The sequence below is a fragment of the Ceratotherium simum genome, chromosome 2 (assembly GCF_057802395.1).
Source record: "Ceratotherium simum simum isolate JZ-2026a chromosome 2, ASM5780239v1, whole genome shotgun sequence".
Classification (NCBI taxonomy): Eukaryota; Metazoa; Chordata; class Mammalia; order Perissodactyla; family Rhinocerotidae; genus Ceratotherium; species Ceratotherium simum.
Window position 1 is genome coordinate 72,709,625 of NC_141901.1, and position 14,143 is coordinate 72,723,767.

The 14,143-nt window shown below is 37.4% G+C and overlaps 1 protein-coding gene across 5 annotated transcripts in view; it reads left to right on the forward strand.

The window, feature by feature from the left end:
- Positions 1–14,143, forward strand: part of HFM1 (helicase for meiosis 1) — a 101,763-nt gene that overhangs the window by 10,084 nt on the left and 77,536 nt on the right. For 4 of the 5 annotated variants that reach the window (XM_014780161.2, XM_087447654.1, XM_087447660.1 and 1 more), the window contains 2 exons: positions 6,254–6,519; positions 7,115–7,162. In XM_014780161.2, coding sequence (XP_014635647.1) covers positions 6,254–6,519; positions 7,115–7,162 — 314 coding nt within the window. Of the gene's footprint in view, positions 1–6,253; positions 6,520–7,114; positions 7,163–14,143 lie in introns of those variants that run through there. The other variant, XM_087447676.1, reaches the window with a different exon arrangement.

The following is a 14,143-nucleotide window of genomic DNA, read 5'->3' on the forward strand; positions in this document are numbered from 1 at the left end:
AGCTTTGTAGTATATTTTGAAATCAGGGTGTGTGATACCTCCAGCTTTGTTCTTTTTTCTCAGGATTCCTTTGGCTATTTGGGGTCTTTTGTTGTTCCATATAAATTTTAGGATTCTTCGTTCTATTTCTGTGAAAAATGTTGTCGGACCTTTGATAGGGATTGCATTGAATCTATAGATTGATTTAGGAAAAAGGACATCTTAACTACATTAATTCTTCCAATCCAAGAACATGGAATATCTTTCCATTTCTTTATGTCTTCTTCAGTTTCTTTCAACAATATTTTATAGTTTTCAGTGTACAGATCTTTCACCTCTTTGGTTAAGTTTATTCCTAGGTATTTTATTCTTTTTGTTGCAATTGTAAATGGGATTGTATTCTTAATTTCTCTTTCTGCTGCTTCATTGTTAGTGTATAGAAATGCAACTGATTTTTGTATGTTGATTTTGTATCCTGCAACTTTACCATATTCATTTGTTAATTCTAAAAGTTTTTTGTTGGATTCTTTAGGGTTTTATATATATAAAATCATGTCATCTGCAAATAGTGACAATTTCACTTCTTTCTTTCCAATTTGGATCCCTTTTATTTCTTTCTCTTGCCTGATTGCTCTGGCTAAGACTTCCAATACTATGCTAAACAGGAGTGGTGAGAGTGGGCATCCTTGTCTGGTTGCTGTTCTTAGAGGGATAGCTTTCAGTTTTTCACCATTGAGGATGATATTAGCTGTGGGTTTGTCATATATGGCCTTTATTATGTTGAGGTGCTTTCCTTCCTTTCATTTTATTCAGAGTGTTTATCATAAATGGATGCTGTATCTTGTCAGATGCTTTCTCTGCATCTATTGAGATGATCATGTGATTTTTATTCTTCATTTTATTAATGTGGTGTATCACGTTGATTGATTTGCGAATGTTGAACCATCCCTGCATCCCTGGAATAAATCCCACCTGATCATGGTGTATAATCTTTTAAATGTGTCGTCGTATGCGATTTGCTAGTATTTTATTGAGGATTTTTGCATCGATGTTCATCAATGATATTGGCCTGTAATTTTCTTTTTTTGTGTTGTCCTTGTCTGGTTTTGGTATCAGGGTAATGTTGGCTTTGTAGAATGAGTTAGGGAGCTTCCTCTCTTCTTCAGTTTTTTGGAAGAGTTTGAGAAGTATAGGTATTAAGTCTTCTTTGAATGTTTGGTAGAATTCACCAGGGAAACCGTCTGGTCCTGGACTTTTATTTTTGGGGAGGTTTTTGATTACTGTTTTGATCTCCTTACTGGTGATTGGTCTATTCAAATTCTCTATTTCTTCTTGATTCAGTTTTGGAAGGTTGTATGATTCTAAGAATTTATCCATTTCTTCTAGATTGTCCAATTTGTTGGCATATAGCTTTTCATAGTATTCTCTTATAATCTTTTGTATTTCTGAGGTGTCTGTTGTAATTTCTCCTCTTTCATTTCTGATTTTGCTTATTTGAGCCTTCCCTCTTTTTCTCTTGGTGAGTCTGGCTAAAGGTGTGTCAATTTTGTTTATCTTTTCAAAGAACCAGCTCTTGGTTTTATTAATTTTTTCTGTTGTTTTTTTAGTCTCTATTCATTTATTTCTGCTCTGATTTTTCTTATTTCCCTTCTTCTACTGATTTTGGACTTTGTTTGTTCTTCTTTTTCCAGTTCCTTTTGGTGCACTGTTAGATTCTTTACTTGAGATTTTTCTTGTTTGTTGAGATAGGCCTATATTGCTATAAACTTCCCTCTTAGAACCGCTTTTGCTGTATCCCATAAATTCTGGCATGTCATAGTTTCATTTTCATTTGTCTCCAGGTATTTTTTGATTTCTCCTTTGATTTCATCCACACAATCATTGTTCAGTAGCATTTTGTTTAATCTCCACATATTTGTGGCTTTTATGATTTTCTTCCTGTAGTTGATTTCTAGTTTCATACTGTTGTGGTCAGAAAAGATGCTTGGTATTATTTCAATCTTCTTAAATTTATGGAGACTTGTTTTGTGGCCTAATATGTGATCAGTCCTGGAGAATGTTCGATGTGCATTTGAAAAGAATGTGTATTCTTCGGTTTTTGGATGGAATGTTCTGTATATATCTACTAGGTCCATCTGTTCTAGTGTGTCATTTAAGGCCAATGTTTCCTTATTGATCTTCTGTTTGGATGATCTATCCATTGGTGTGAGTGGAGTGTTAAAGTCCCCTACTATTGTTGTGTTACTGTCTATTTCTCCTTTTATGTCTGTTAATAATTGCTTTATATATTTAGGTGCTCCTACGTTGGGTGCATAGATATTTACAAGTATTATATCCTCTTGTTGGATTGTGCCCTTGATCATTATGTAGTGCTCTTCTTTGTCTCTCGTTACAGTTTTTGTTTTAAGGTCTATTTTGTCTGATATGAGTATTGCTACCCCAGCTTTCTTTTCATTGCCGTTTGCATGGAGTATCTTTTTCCATCCCTTCACTTTCAGTTTGTGAGTGTCTTTAGATCTGAAGTGTGTCTCTTGTGTGCAGCATATATATGGGTCTTATTTTTTTATCCAATCAGCCACCCTATGCCTTTTAATTTGAGCATTTAGTCCATTGACTTTTAAAGTAGCTATTGATAAGTGTGTACTTGCTGCCATTTATTTTAATTTATTTTTTCCCCCCAAAGCCCCAGTAGATAGTTGTATGTCATAGTTGCACATCCTTCTAGTTGCTGTATGTGGGACACAGCCTCAGTATGGCCGGAGAAGCAGTGTGTCGGTGCTCACCCAGGATCCGAACCTGGGCCGCCAGTAGCGGAGTGCACGCACTTAACCGCTAAGCCACGGGGCTGGCCCCTTACGGCCATTTTAAAATTTTTTTTCCTGGGTGTTTTAGTAGTTCTTCTCTGTTCCTTTCTTCTTCTCTTGCTCTCTTCCCTTGTGGTTTGATGGCTTTCTTTAGTATTATGTTTGGGTTCCTTTCTCTTAGTTTTTTGTGTATTTATTATAGGTTTCTCATTTGTGATTACCATGGGGTCCATATACAGAATTGATGGTCTCTTTAGTTTGACCTCTGTCTGAAAGCTCTACTCTTTAACTCCTCTCCTCCCACATTTTATGTTTTTGATATCATATCTAACCTCTTTTTTGTGCATTTGTATCCATTACCCTCTTATCATGGAAATAGATAATTTTTCATATTTGTGGTCTTCTCTTTTCCCCTTAAATAAGTCTCTTTAGCATTTCTTACAGTACTGGTTTCTTGGTGACAAACTCCTTTAGTTTTTGCTTGTCTGGGAAACTTTTTATCTCTCCTTCCATTTTGAATGGTAACCTTACCAGGTAGAGTATTCTTGGCTGTAAGTTTTTTCCTTTTAGCACTTTAAATATATCGTGCCACTCTCTTCTAGCCTGTAAGGTTTCTGCTGAGAAGTCAGCTGATAGCATTATGGGGTTTCCTTTGTATGTAACTTGTCTTTCTCTTGTGGCTTTTAGGATTCTCTCTTTATCTTTAATTCTGGACATTTTGATTATGATGTGTCTTGGTGTGGGCCTCTTTGGGTTTATCTTGTTTGGTGCTCTCTGTGCTTCCTGTACTTGGATGTCTGTTTCCTCCCTTAGGTTAGGGAAGTTTTCATCTATTATTTCTTCAAATAGATTCTCTGCCCCTTTGTCTCGCTTCTCCTTCTGGGACACCTATAACACGGATATTAGTGCGCTTGATGTTGTCCCAGAGGTCCCTTAGACTGTCCTCACTCTTTTTAATTCTTTTTTCTTTTAGCTGTTCAGCTTGGGTGATTTCTTCTAGTCTTTCGTCCAGCTCACAGATCCGTTCTTCTGTATCCTCTCCTCTGCTTTTGAGTCCCTCTAGTGAATTTTTCATTTCCAGTATTGTATTCTTCATTTCTGATTGGTTCTTTTTTATATCTTCCATTTCTTTGTTTACGTTCTCACTGAGTTCATCTATTCTTCTCCCAAGATCAGTGAGCATCCTTAACACTCTTTGTTTGAACTCTCTGTTGGGTAGGTTGCTTGTTTCTGTTTCACTTAGTTCCTTTTCTGGGGTTTTGTCCTGTTCCTTTACTTGGAATGTATTCCTTTGTCTCCTCATTTTGCCTCTTTCTCTGCGCTTGTGTCTATGTATTAGGTAGGTCAGCTATATCTCCTGCTCTTGGATAGGTGACCTTATATAAATGATGCCTTATGAGGCCAGCAGTGTGCTTCCCTCAGTTCTCAATGTTCCAGGAGTGATCCCTATGTGGGCTACGTTTGTCCTTCTGTTGTGGCGTGTTTGCTTTCCCTGTAGGTGCCCAGGGAGGCTGAGTTATGCTCCTGGCCAGCTGTTGTAATGCTCAGCTGCTTATAGTTGTTGTGGACCTTTCAGTCTATTGGGTGTGGGGAGCCCCAGCACAGTTCGCTGCAAGGTCTAATAGGACGTTCCTGTTGCAGTATTTCTATTAAGTGTGTAGGCCTCCAGCATGGCTGGTTGTTAGGCTCAGGGACTTATATTTGCTATAAGCCTCCAACCTTTAAGTCTCTTGTCAGCTCTCTGAAGATTGCAGCTGGGTAGGGCTGGCGTCAGGCACGGGAGCACCCACTTGTTTCAGGCTTTGGAAGGTGGGGCCAATCCCCTATGTGGCTCTTTGAGAAGCACAAGTCTGCATCTGACAAGCCCCTCCACCCACAGGTCCACGCACACAGTCAACACAGTCCTTCCCCATGCACGTACCCTGACCTGAAGTGGACCCAGTCTCTCCAAGGCAGGAGCCCCACACTCTCCACCCACTCCTTGCGCATGCCCTGCCCCATAGAGGTGGACCCACTCTCCAGGCTGAGGAGGATCCAAGCAGTTCACTTAGCAGGCCCACAAGTTGCCCAAGGGCTTGTTGTTGGGTGGGGCAAGTCCCTAAGGTAGGCTGCCTGCCCTGGCTAAGCTGGATTAAATCCATGATCTAGTGGGTGGGGCAGACCCTGGGCTAGCAGGCCAGGGGAAGAACTCCAATGGCGTCTGTGTCAGCATGCCACACCAGGCCACAACAATGGCCGCTGCCAACGTCCCAGTCCTTGGAGAGGTCTCACCTCTCACCAAGATGCACTCAGAGCCTATCAGGTGAGTCTCTTTTCACCAAAGGACTGTGCACCTTTCTTTCTGGCGATTTTAGCTTGCTTTCCAAGATGGGTGAATTTGTGTGTGGGCCCTTTAAGAGCCTGCTTTAATTTCTTTGTGAACCAGCTTTTCTGGGGTATTCCCTGATGTTGTTAGTAGCAAGCAAAGTCAGATATTATGCCTCTTGTCTCAGTTGTACTGGGTCCAAAAAATGCCTACAGTGGGAACGCTCCCTGGCTCAGGTCCTCCACTCCTCCACCGAAGGCTGCGTACCTTTGGGTAGCTCCTGGGCGGCCGTGAAGCATTGTGGCCATGAAGCATTGTGGCTTGTGAAGGTGGTGGTTTTTCTCTCCAGAAGGGAATTTCTGCCTCTTCCACCTCAATTAGTATTGTTGTTTGTTGCAGGGGTTCCTCTTATCCAATTTTCAGTTCTCTCTCAGGGGTAATTTTTCCAAGAGTAGTTGTAAATTGGCTCTGTCCATGAGAGGAGGTGAGTTCAGAGTCTGCCTACACTGCCATCTTGACTTCTCTCCCCAAACAAATTGCTTTGATGGATTGTCTTGATTAGTTGAATGTAGTAAATTACAATCATAAAGGTGGCCTTTCTGTGTTTTCCAGAACTTTGCAAAGAAGTATTTCTTATATTAAAATGATTATTGGATAGTATTTGGGAAGTTGGTGCTGGTTGCTGACAAGAGGCCTCAGTACCTGTCCACATGGGCCTCTCCACAGGGTTGCCTGAGTGTTCTTATGGTGTAGTGGCTAGCTCCTCTCAGAGTGAGTGATTCGGGAGACCTTGTGGAAGCGACGATGTCTTTTATGACCTAGCCTTGGAAGTCATATACTTCTGCTTCCACGGTACTCTACTAGTCACGTAGGCCAGTTCTGATTTGAGGTAGGAGACCACAAAAGGGTATGAATACCAGTAGACAAGGATCATTGGGGCTGTCTCAGAGGCTGGCTACCACAAATGGATTTATAGAGTTTTAGGAAAGTGAAAAGACATAATTCAGTGGTAAACTTAGCAAGTCATGTTTTAGGAGAATGATTAGCTTTTGTGTTTGATAAACCATAATCTATGGGTATTTTTAAAGGGACCGATTTTATGCTAGTTTTTCACATTCTAAGCAACTGTTACAAGTGCAAACATGTTTTGTTTTGTGTTTTGCAGATTATTTAAAATATCTGACAATATACATGAAAGTGCTTATTCTAATGACAGTGCAAACTTGGATTCTCATATTGGCTCAGTGAAAATTGTCCGAACAGAAATGAACAAAGGGAAATCATGGAAATGTAGTAATAGTAAGCAGAAACCTCAATATTCAGACATTAGCATGTTTACACCAAGTGATGCTGTTTCTGCTTCTGAAATCAGAGAAGGCATATTCAAAGCACCATCTTTTTCAGTTGCATCTCAGCTTCATGAATTTCAAGGTAAGTCCTGGCTTTTTCAGTTGGTTTTGTAAAAGTACAGGCTAGTCTGTATTTCTTAGAGTATGGAAGAATACAAAAATATAGTAAATTTGAGTAGGTTATCTCTCTATGTACAATTTCTGCATTTCTTTAGTATATTGCATTATTTTTTAACTCTGATCTAATATTTTTAAACTGTGCTCTCAAAAAGTTATGCACAGTGGCCAGCTCCATGGCTTAGTGGTTAAGTGGGCCCGCTCCACTACTGGCGGCCTGGGTTCAGATCCTGAGCGCACACCGACGCACTGCTAGTCCGGCCATGCTGACGCAGCATCCCACATACAGCAACTAAGAAGGATGTGCAACTATGACATAGAACTATCTACTGGGGCTTTGGGGAGAAAAAGGGAAAAAAAAAAGGAGGAGGATTGGCACTAGATGTTAGCTCAGGGCCGGCCTTTGTCAGCAAAAAGAGGAGGATTGTCACTGATGTTAGCTCAGGGCTGATCTTCCTCAAAAAAAAAAAAAAAAAAAGTTATGCACATTTTATTGAAGCAGTTTTTATGGAAAAGGTTAAAAAATATCCATATAAGCATGTAGGATTTTTTTTTTTTAGGGGTAACAGAAAGTGGTTTAGATTCTTTGAAGGCTGTGACAGAAATCCGTATCCTTTGAATTATTTTACTACAGCAGCTTTACATTTGAAATTCTAATTTTTAAACATTTTGTTTCATTGTCTCTATTAGTTTATTTTGGTTGACAAAGAAAGAAAAAGGGAAAAGTGAATCTTTTAGGTTAGGAGACCCAATGTGTGTGATAGTTAGTGCTATTCAAAGTGTGGTCTGCAAACAGGTGCCAGTTTGTAAAGTGTTTGTTACTAGTCTGTGAAAAGATAAATACAGAAATGAGATTTGTATTATTGGCTGAACTCTGAGCATGTTTACTTACAAATTATTACAGATAATTTCTTATACTTTGGGTAAGGACGATGTATTGGGATAAACATGGGTAGGAGAAATGAATGAGATTGGGACATTCTGTGGATTGGGGACATTTTTACAAATTTAGTATTTTTTGAAATAACCTAATTGCAGTTTATACTTATAATCTGATTTACGTGTCTGGGCATTTCCAGTGTAAATATTTTGAGTACATATGTGTGTTCTGGAGGTAATATCCTCTTTGCTTCTTTGAGACCCTGCATATGTCTATAACAGTGTACTTATTCTATTTTATTATAATTCATCAGCTGTTTATGTGACTATTTCCCTATGACCTATGAACCTCTTGAAGGCAAGGACCATGCTTTATTTATTGTCCTATCTCCAATTACATTGAAAAGCAGACAAAGTAAGGAAGTTGTTCTGGCAAAAGAGTATCCATGAGCAAGGGTGAAGTTTTGTGAAAAAGTGTAGAATATGTTTGGAAAGAACAAGCATTCCAATTTGGCTGAAATGAAAGTTTTGATTAAAGGAGTAGTAGGAAATAATGTTGGATAGGTATTCTTAGGATCAGATCATTTAATACCATGAATACCAAGATCAAGAGTTTTTGTTTTCATTTTTAATAAATTTATTAAGCAATGAGGAGAAACCATGCAATATTTTTGAGCCGGTCAAGTTACATCATCAAAACTATACTTTAGGGTTGTGGAATTAGTGACCCAAAGCTGGGGAAAGCTCTAGAATTCAGAAAAGTTATGGCCTAGTTGGCAAAACAAAAAGTGAATTCCTGATATTGGGTAGTTGGGCTAGAGAAATCAAGAGGAGAGTGATGCTAATCTTGGTTACTCTGGGGACTGAGATAATTCTGAAGTATGATTAGAAAATATTTGCCTGACCACTTGTGAAAAGTTGCCTCCAGTGCACGTAACTGAACTGAGTTAGAATGGGGAGAGGAGACAATAAGAGGGTTATACATGATGATATAATAACTTCAGACATAGCCAGCCTGTAGTGCTTCTGTTCAGCATGGGTGTCAATCCTGCTGCACTTCCTTCTCTCTGGTGATCTAAATAGGATGGGTAAATAGGAAATAGTTTAGCAGTAAACAGTTAAAGTTAGTTTCATTATCTGTATGATGGGAAATGCTTCTTCTCCCTTGCTGGAACTTGTCATAGTATGACACTAACTTTTGAAGAGTTTTAAAAATTTTCGTATGAGCATAGCTGAAATAATTCTATTGTTTAGGGCTTTTTGTTAGTTAAGACTGCTGCCTACTCCTGTGTCCATTGATTTATTGTCCAAAAAGTTCATTTGCTGTCAAACTCACTGAACTGCTACACTTTGTCTCCAAGTGTATATTTAAAGTGGAAGATTGAATGCTATTCATGATAATTTGAGAGTTTTGAGATTACTTGGACACACATTATTTTCTGATTCTTTTCCAATATTTTACTATGTTTGAATCCTTAGGACAATGGAAGTGTGATCAGGTTGATTCTGCCACAGTACTGTTGTCATTTTCGGTTCTATGGTCATTTTCCCCCCTGCTATACCATATAATTGCAGTAACATTGCTGAGAGTTTGTTCAATGGAAGGAAAAATTTGATATCAAGGGTTGATATTGATGATAAATGTTGTTAGTAGTTGAGTTCTCTCATGAGCTAGAAAACTGATTCTACATCTGCTCTGAATCAAAGATTCGTTTTTGTGAATGTAAATTGATGCAGAAATGCCTAATGAGAGAAAAACCAGCATGATGGCCCACTTGTGGGCTTGTTACAAATAAATATTGTATAGGAAGGGACATATTTTGAAGGAAAAATGAGGTTACTTCAAAAGCTGATGGATTGGCAAACTCAAAATCACATTTTTGTTTTGGCACAAATATCCTGACATGCTGCACAACTGAAAGTGAAATGGAGATTTGTAAATTATTTGCTTGGTTTAATAAATGCAAACCTGTATTAATTGAGTGCTTACTGTGTGCCAGGGACTGTTCTAGGTATTTGGGATATGTCCGTTCAGAAGACAGATAATGAATTCTTGCCCTTGAGGAGTTACCATTCTTGGGATGGGGGTGGGGAAGAGGCTAGATCTGAACAGTTGTTACAGTATATAAAAAGTCATATAGTGCTTTAGAAGGTGATGAGTAATATGAAAGAAGAAAAAAGTAGAGCAGAATAAATGAGATTAAATTAGGAATGTTGAAATCAGGGGCTCAGGATTAGAATTAAATAGAGTAATTAGGGTAAGTCTTCTTGAGAAGGTGAGATGTAAGCAATTGAAGGAAGTAAAAGAGTTAGGGAAATACGGTGAGAAGAACAGTCTAGGCAGAGAAAAGGCCTTACAGCAGGAACATGGCTGGTGTTTTTGAAGAACAGGAAAGAGTCCAGCATAGCTAGAGGAGATAAGGCAAGAGTCATGAGGTCAGAAACAAAGGTGGAGTTGGGAGGCAAGATCATGTAGGATCGTGTAGCTATATATATATACTTTGGGAGAAAAGGGAGAGTTTGAACAGAGAAGTTTTATGCTCTGATTTAGCTTTTAACAGGATTCCTTACTACAATCCATCAATTTTTGTATATCTTCATAAAAATATAATTGCTGAAATGTATTTGTGTTCTCAGATATATTATCTGTCTTGAGATTATAACAGCCTCAGTTGTAGAACTCATTTTCTTTATTTACGGCTTTCTCTAGCTTTCTAAATCTAGTAATGTATCCTGCATGTAGTAAATGTAGTTAACAAATGTAACTCAGACTCAGAATACTACGAAAGTACAAATATCTCACAAACTGGTGATAGACCTTGGAGAGGGGAAAGTTTGTTCTTCGTATCTATTAATATTTTTCTTTCTTACAGAGGAAGGATGATTTAAGTTCTTGTCGAGCCAATATGCTGATAATTGCAATTAAATCCACCACGTAGCACAACCAAATTATCAAAAACAAAAGGATTCAGGGTTAGGTGACCAGAAACACACATCAGCTAATGAAATACAATCAACAGTTAAAAAGTGAAATTTGGAATTTTACAGAGATAAAAATCAAATGCCCTAGTTAAGATGAATGAGAAAAAACACCACTCTGGAAAAGATAAACTACATGCTTAACTCTGATATACTTGCATATATGTATTTGCATCTCTTCCATCAGATTTAATTGTCAAATTATAACCCTTATATAACCTTGTTTCCCCATAAAGACTTTACAGGTTCTTTTCAGAATATGGAATGTGACTGGAGACTGCAATAATTTCTGTTAATTCCTTCCCCCTCCAGCTTTATTGAGGTATAATTGGCAAACAATATGTAATATGTTTTAAGTGTTCAACATGATGATTTGATATACATAAATATTATAAAGTGTCCCCAACATCAAGTTTGTTAACACATCCGTGCCTCACATATTTACCTTTTTTTTCTGGTGAGAACACTTAAGTTCTACTCTCTTAGCAAATTTCAATTATACAATACAGTATTATCAACTCTAGTCACCATATTATACATTAGATCCTCAGACCTTATTCATCTGGTAGCTCAAATTTGTACCCTTTTGCCAGCCTCTCTCTATTTCTCCCACACTCCCAGTCCCTGGCAACCACCATTCATTCTACTCCCTGCTTCCATGAGTTTGACCTGTTTTTTTTAAAGATTGCACTTATAAGTGATACCATGCAGTATTTGTCTTTCTCTGTCTGGCTTAATTCACTTTGCATAATGCCTTCTAGGTTCATCCATGTTGTTGCAAAAGGCAGAATTTCCTTCCTTTTAAGGCTGAATAATATTATGTTGTATATATATATATATACACAACACATTTTCTTTACCTAGTCATCTCTCAGTGGACACTTAGGTTGTTTCCATACCTTGGCTATTGTGAATGATGCTGCAATGAACATGGGAGTACAAATATTTCTTTGAAATGTGATTTTGTTTTTTTTAGATATATACCCAGAAGTGCAATTTCCGGATCATATGGTACTTCTATTTGTAATTTTTTGAGGAACCTCCATACTGTTTTCCATAATGGCTGCAGTTTACATTCCTACTTACAGTGTACAAGGGTTCCCTTTTATCCACGTCCTTGCTAGTGTTTGTTATCGCTTGTCTTTTTGATAATAGCTGTTCTAACAGGTGTGAGGTACTATCTCATGGTTTTGATTTGCATTTCTCTGATTATTAGTGATATTGAGCACCTTTTCATGTATTGTTGGCCATTTGTATGTCTTCTTTGGAAAAATGTCTACTCAGGTCTTTTGTCCATTTTTTTAATTGGGTTATTTGGTTTTTTGCTATTGAGTTGTATGAATTCCTTGTATGTGTTTGATATTAACCCCTTATTGGATGTGTGATTTGCAAATATTTTCTCTCATTCCGTAGGTTGCCTTTTCATTTTGTTTGCGTTTTCTTCTGCTGTACAGAAACTTTTTAGTTTGATGTAGTCCCACTTGTTTATTTTTGCGTTTGTTGCCTTTGCTTTTGCTTTCAAATCCAAAAAACATTGTCAAGACTAATGTTGAGGAGCTTACCCCTTATGTTTTCTTCTAGGGGTTTTATGATTTCAGGTCTTATATTCAAGTCTTTAGTCCATTTGGAGTTGATTTTTGTGTATGGTGTAAGGTAGGGGTTCAGTTTCATTCTTTTGCATGTGGATGTCCAGTTTTCTCATCATCACTTATTGAAGAGACTATCTTTTCCCAGTTCTTGGCTCCTTTGTTGAAAATTAATTGACCATATATACATGGGTTTATTTTTGGGGTCCCTATTCTGTTCTATTGAGCTATGTGTCTGTTTTTATGCCAATACCATACTGTTTTGATTACTATGGTTTTGTGATATAGTCTGAAATCAGGAAGTGTGATGCCTTCAGCTTTGTTCTTCTTTCTTAAGATTGCTTTGGCTATTTAGGGTCTTTTGTGGTTTCATATGAATTTTAGGATTTTTTTTTTTCTATTTCTGTGAAAAATGCAATTGGAATTAGGATAGGGATTGCATTGAATCTGGAGATTGCTTTGGGAAGTAGGACATTTAGCAATATTAATTCTTTGAATGCATGAATGTGGAATATCTTTCCACTTATTTGTGTTGTCTTCAATTTCTTTCATCAATGTCTTATATAGTTTTCAGTGTTGTGATCTTTTACGTCCTTGGTAAATTTATTCCTCAGTATTTTATTCTTTTTGATGCTATTGTAAATGGGATTTTTTTCTTCATTACTCTTTCTGATATTTTGTTGTTAGTGTATAGAAATGCAACTGGTTTTTATATATTGATTTTGTATCCTGCAACTTTACTGAATTCATTTATTAGTTCTAATAGTGTTTTTCTGGGGTCTTTAGGGTTTTTTAAAAATATATAATATCATGTCATCTACAAATAGAGACAGTTTTACTTCTTCATTTGTGATTTGGATGCCTTTTATTTCTTTTTCTTGCCTAATTGCTCTGGCTAGGACTGCCAGTACTATGTTGAATAAAAGCTGTAAAAGTGGAGCATCCTTGCCTTGTTCCTGATCTTAGAGGAAAAGCTTTCAGCTTTTCACCATTGAGTATGATGTTACCTGTGAGCTTGTCATATATGGCCTTTATTATGTTGAGGTACATTCCTTTTATACCCAGTTTCTTGAGAGTTTTTATCATGAAAAGATGCTGTATTTTGTCAAATGCTTTTTCTGCATCTGATGAGATGGTCGTATGATTTTTACCCTTCATTTTGTTAATGTGGTATATCACGTTGGTTCATTTGTGGATGTTGAACCTTGTATCCCAGGGATAAATTCCATTTGAACATGTTGTATGATCCTTTTAATATACTGTTGAATTCAGTTTGCTAGTACAGATCTTCCTCAATTTATGATGGGGTTATATCCTGATAAACCCTGTTGTAAGTTGAAAATATTATAAGTTGAAAATGCATTTAATACACCTAACCTACCGAATATCATAGCTTAGCCTAGCCTACCTTAAGTGTGCTCAGAACACTTACATTAGCCTACAGTTGGGCAAAATCATCTAACACAGAGCCTGTTTTATAATAAAGTGTTGAATATCTCTTGTAATTTATTAAATACTGTACTGAAAGTGGAAAAAGAGAATAGTTTTCTGTATGGGTACAGAATGGTTGTAATTGTATCAGTTGTTTACCCTTGTGATCATGTGGCTGACTGGGAGCTACAGTTCACTGCCGCTGCCCAGCATTATGAGAGAGTACCGTATCACGTATAGCTATCCTGGAAAAAGATCAAAATTCAAAATTCGAAGTTCAGTTTCTACAGAATGCATATTGCTCTTACACCATTGTAAAGTCAAAAACTTGTAAGTCAAACCATCATAAGTCGGGGCCATCTGTATTTTGTTGAGGATTTTTGCATGTGTTCATTAGGGATGTTGGCCTATAATCTTCTTTTTTTGGAGTGTCCTTATCTGGCTTTGGTATCAGTGCAATGCTGGCCTCGTGAAATGTGTTTGGAAATGTTACTTCCTCTTCTATTTTTTGAAAGAGTTTGAGAATGATTGGTGTTAATTGGTCTTTAAATGTTTGGTAGAATTCATCAATGAAGCCATCTGGTCCTGGACTTTGTTGGAAAGTTTTTGATTACTGATTCAATCTCCTTACTAGTAATTGATCTGTTCACATTTTCTATTTCTTCATGATTCAGTCTTGGTGGGTTCTTTGTTTCTAGAAATTTTCCATTTCTT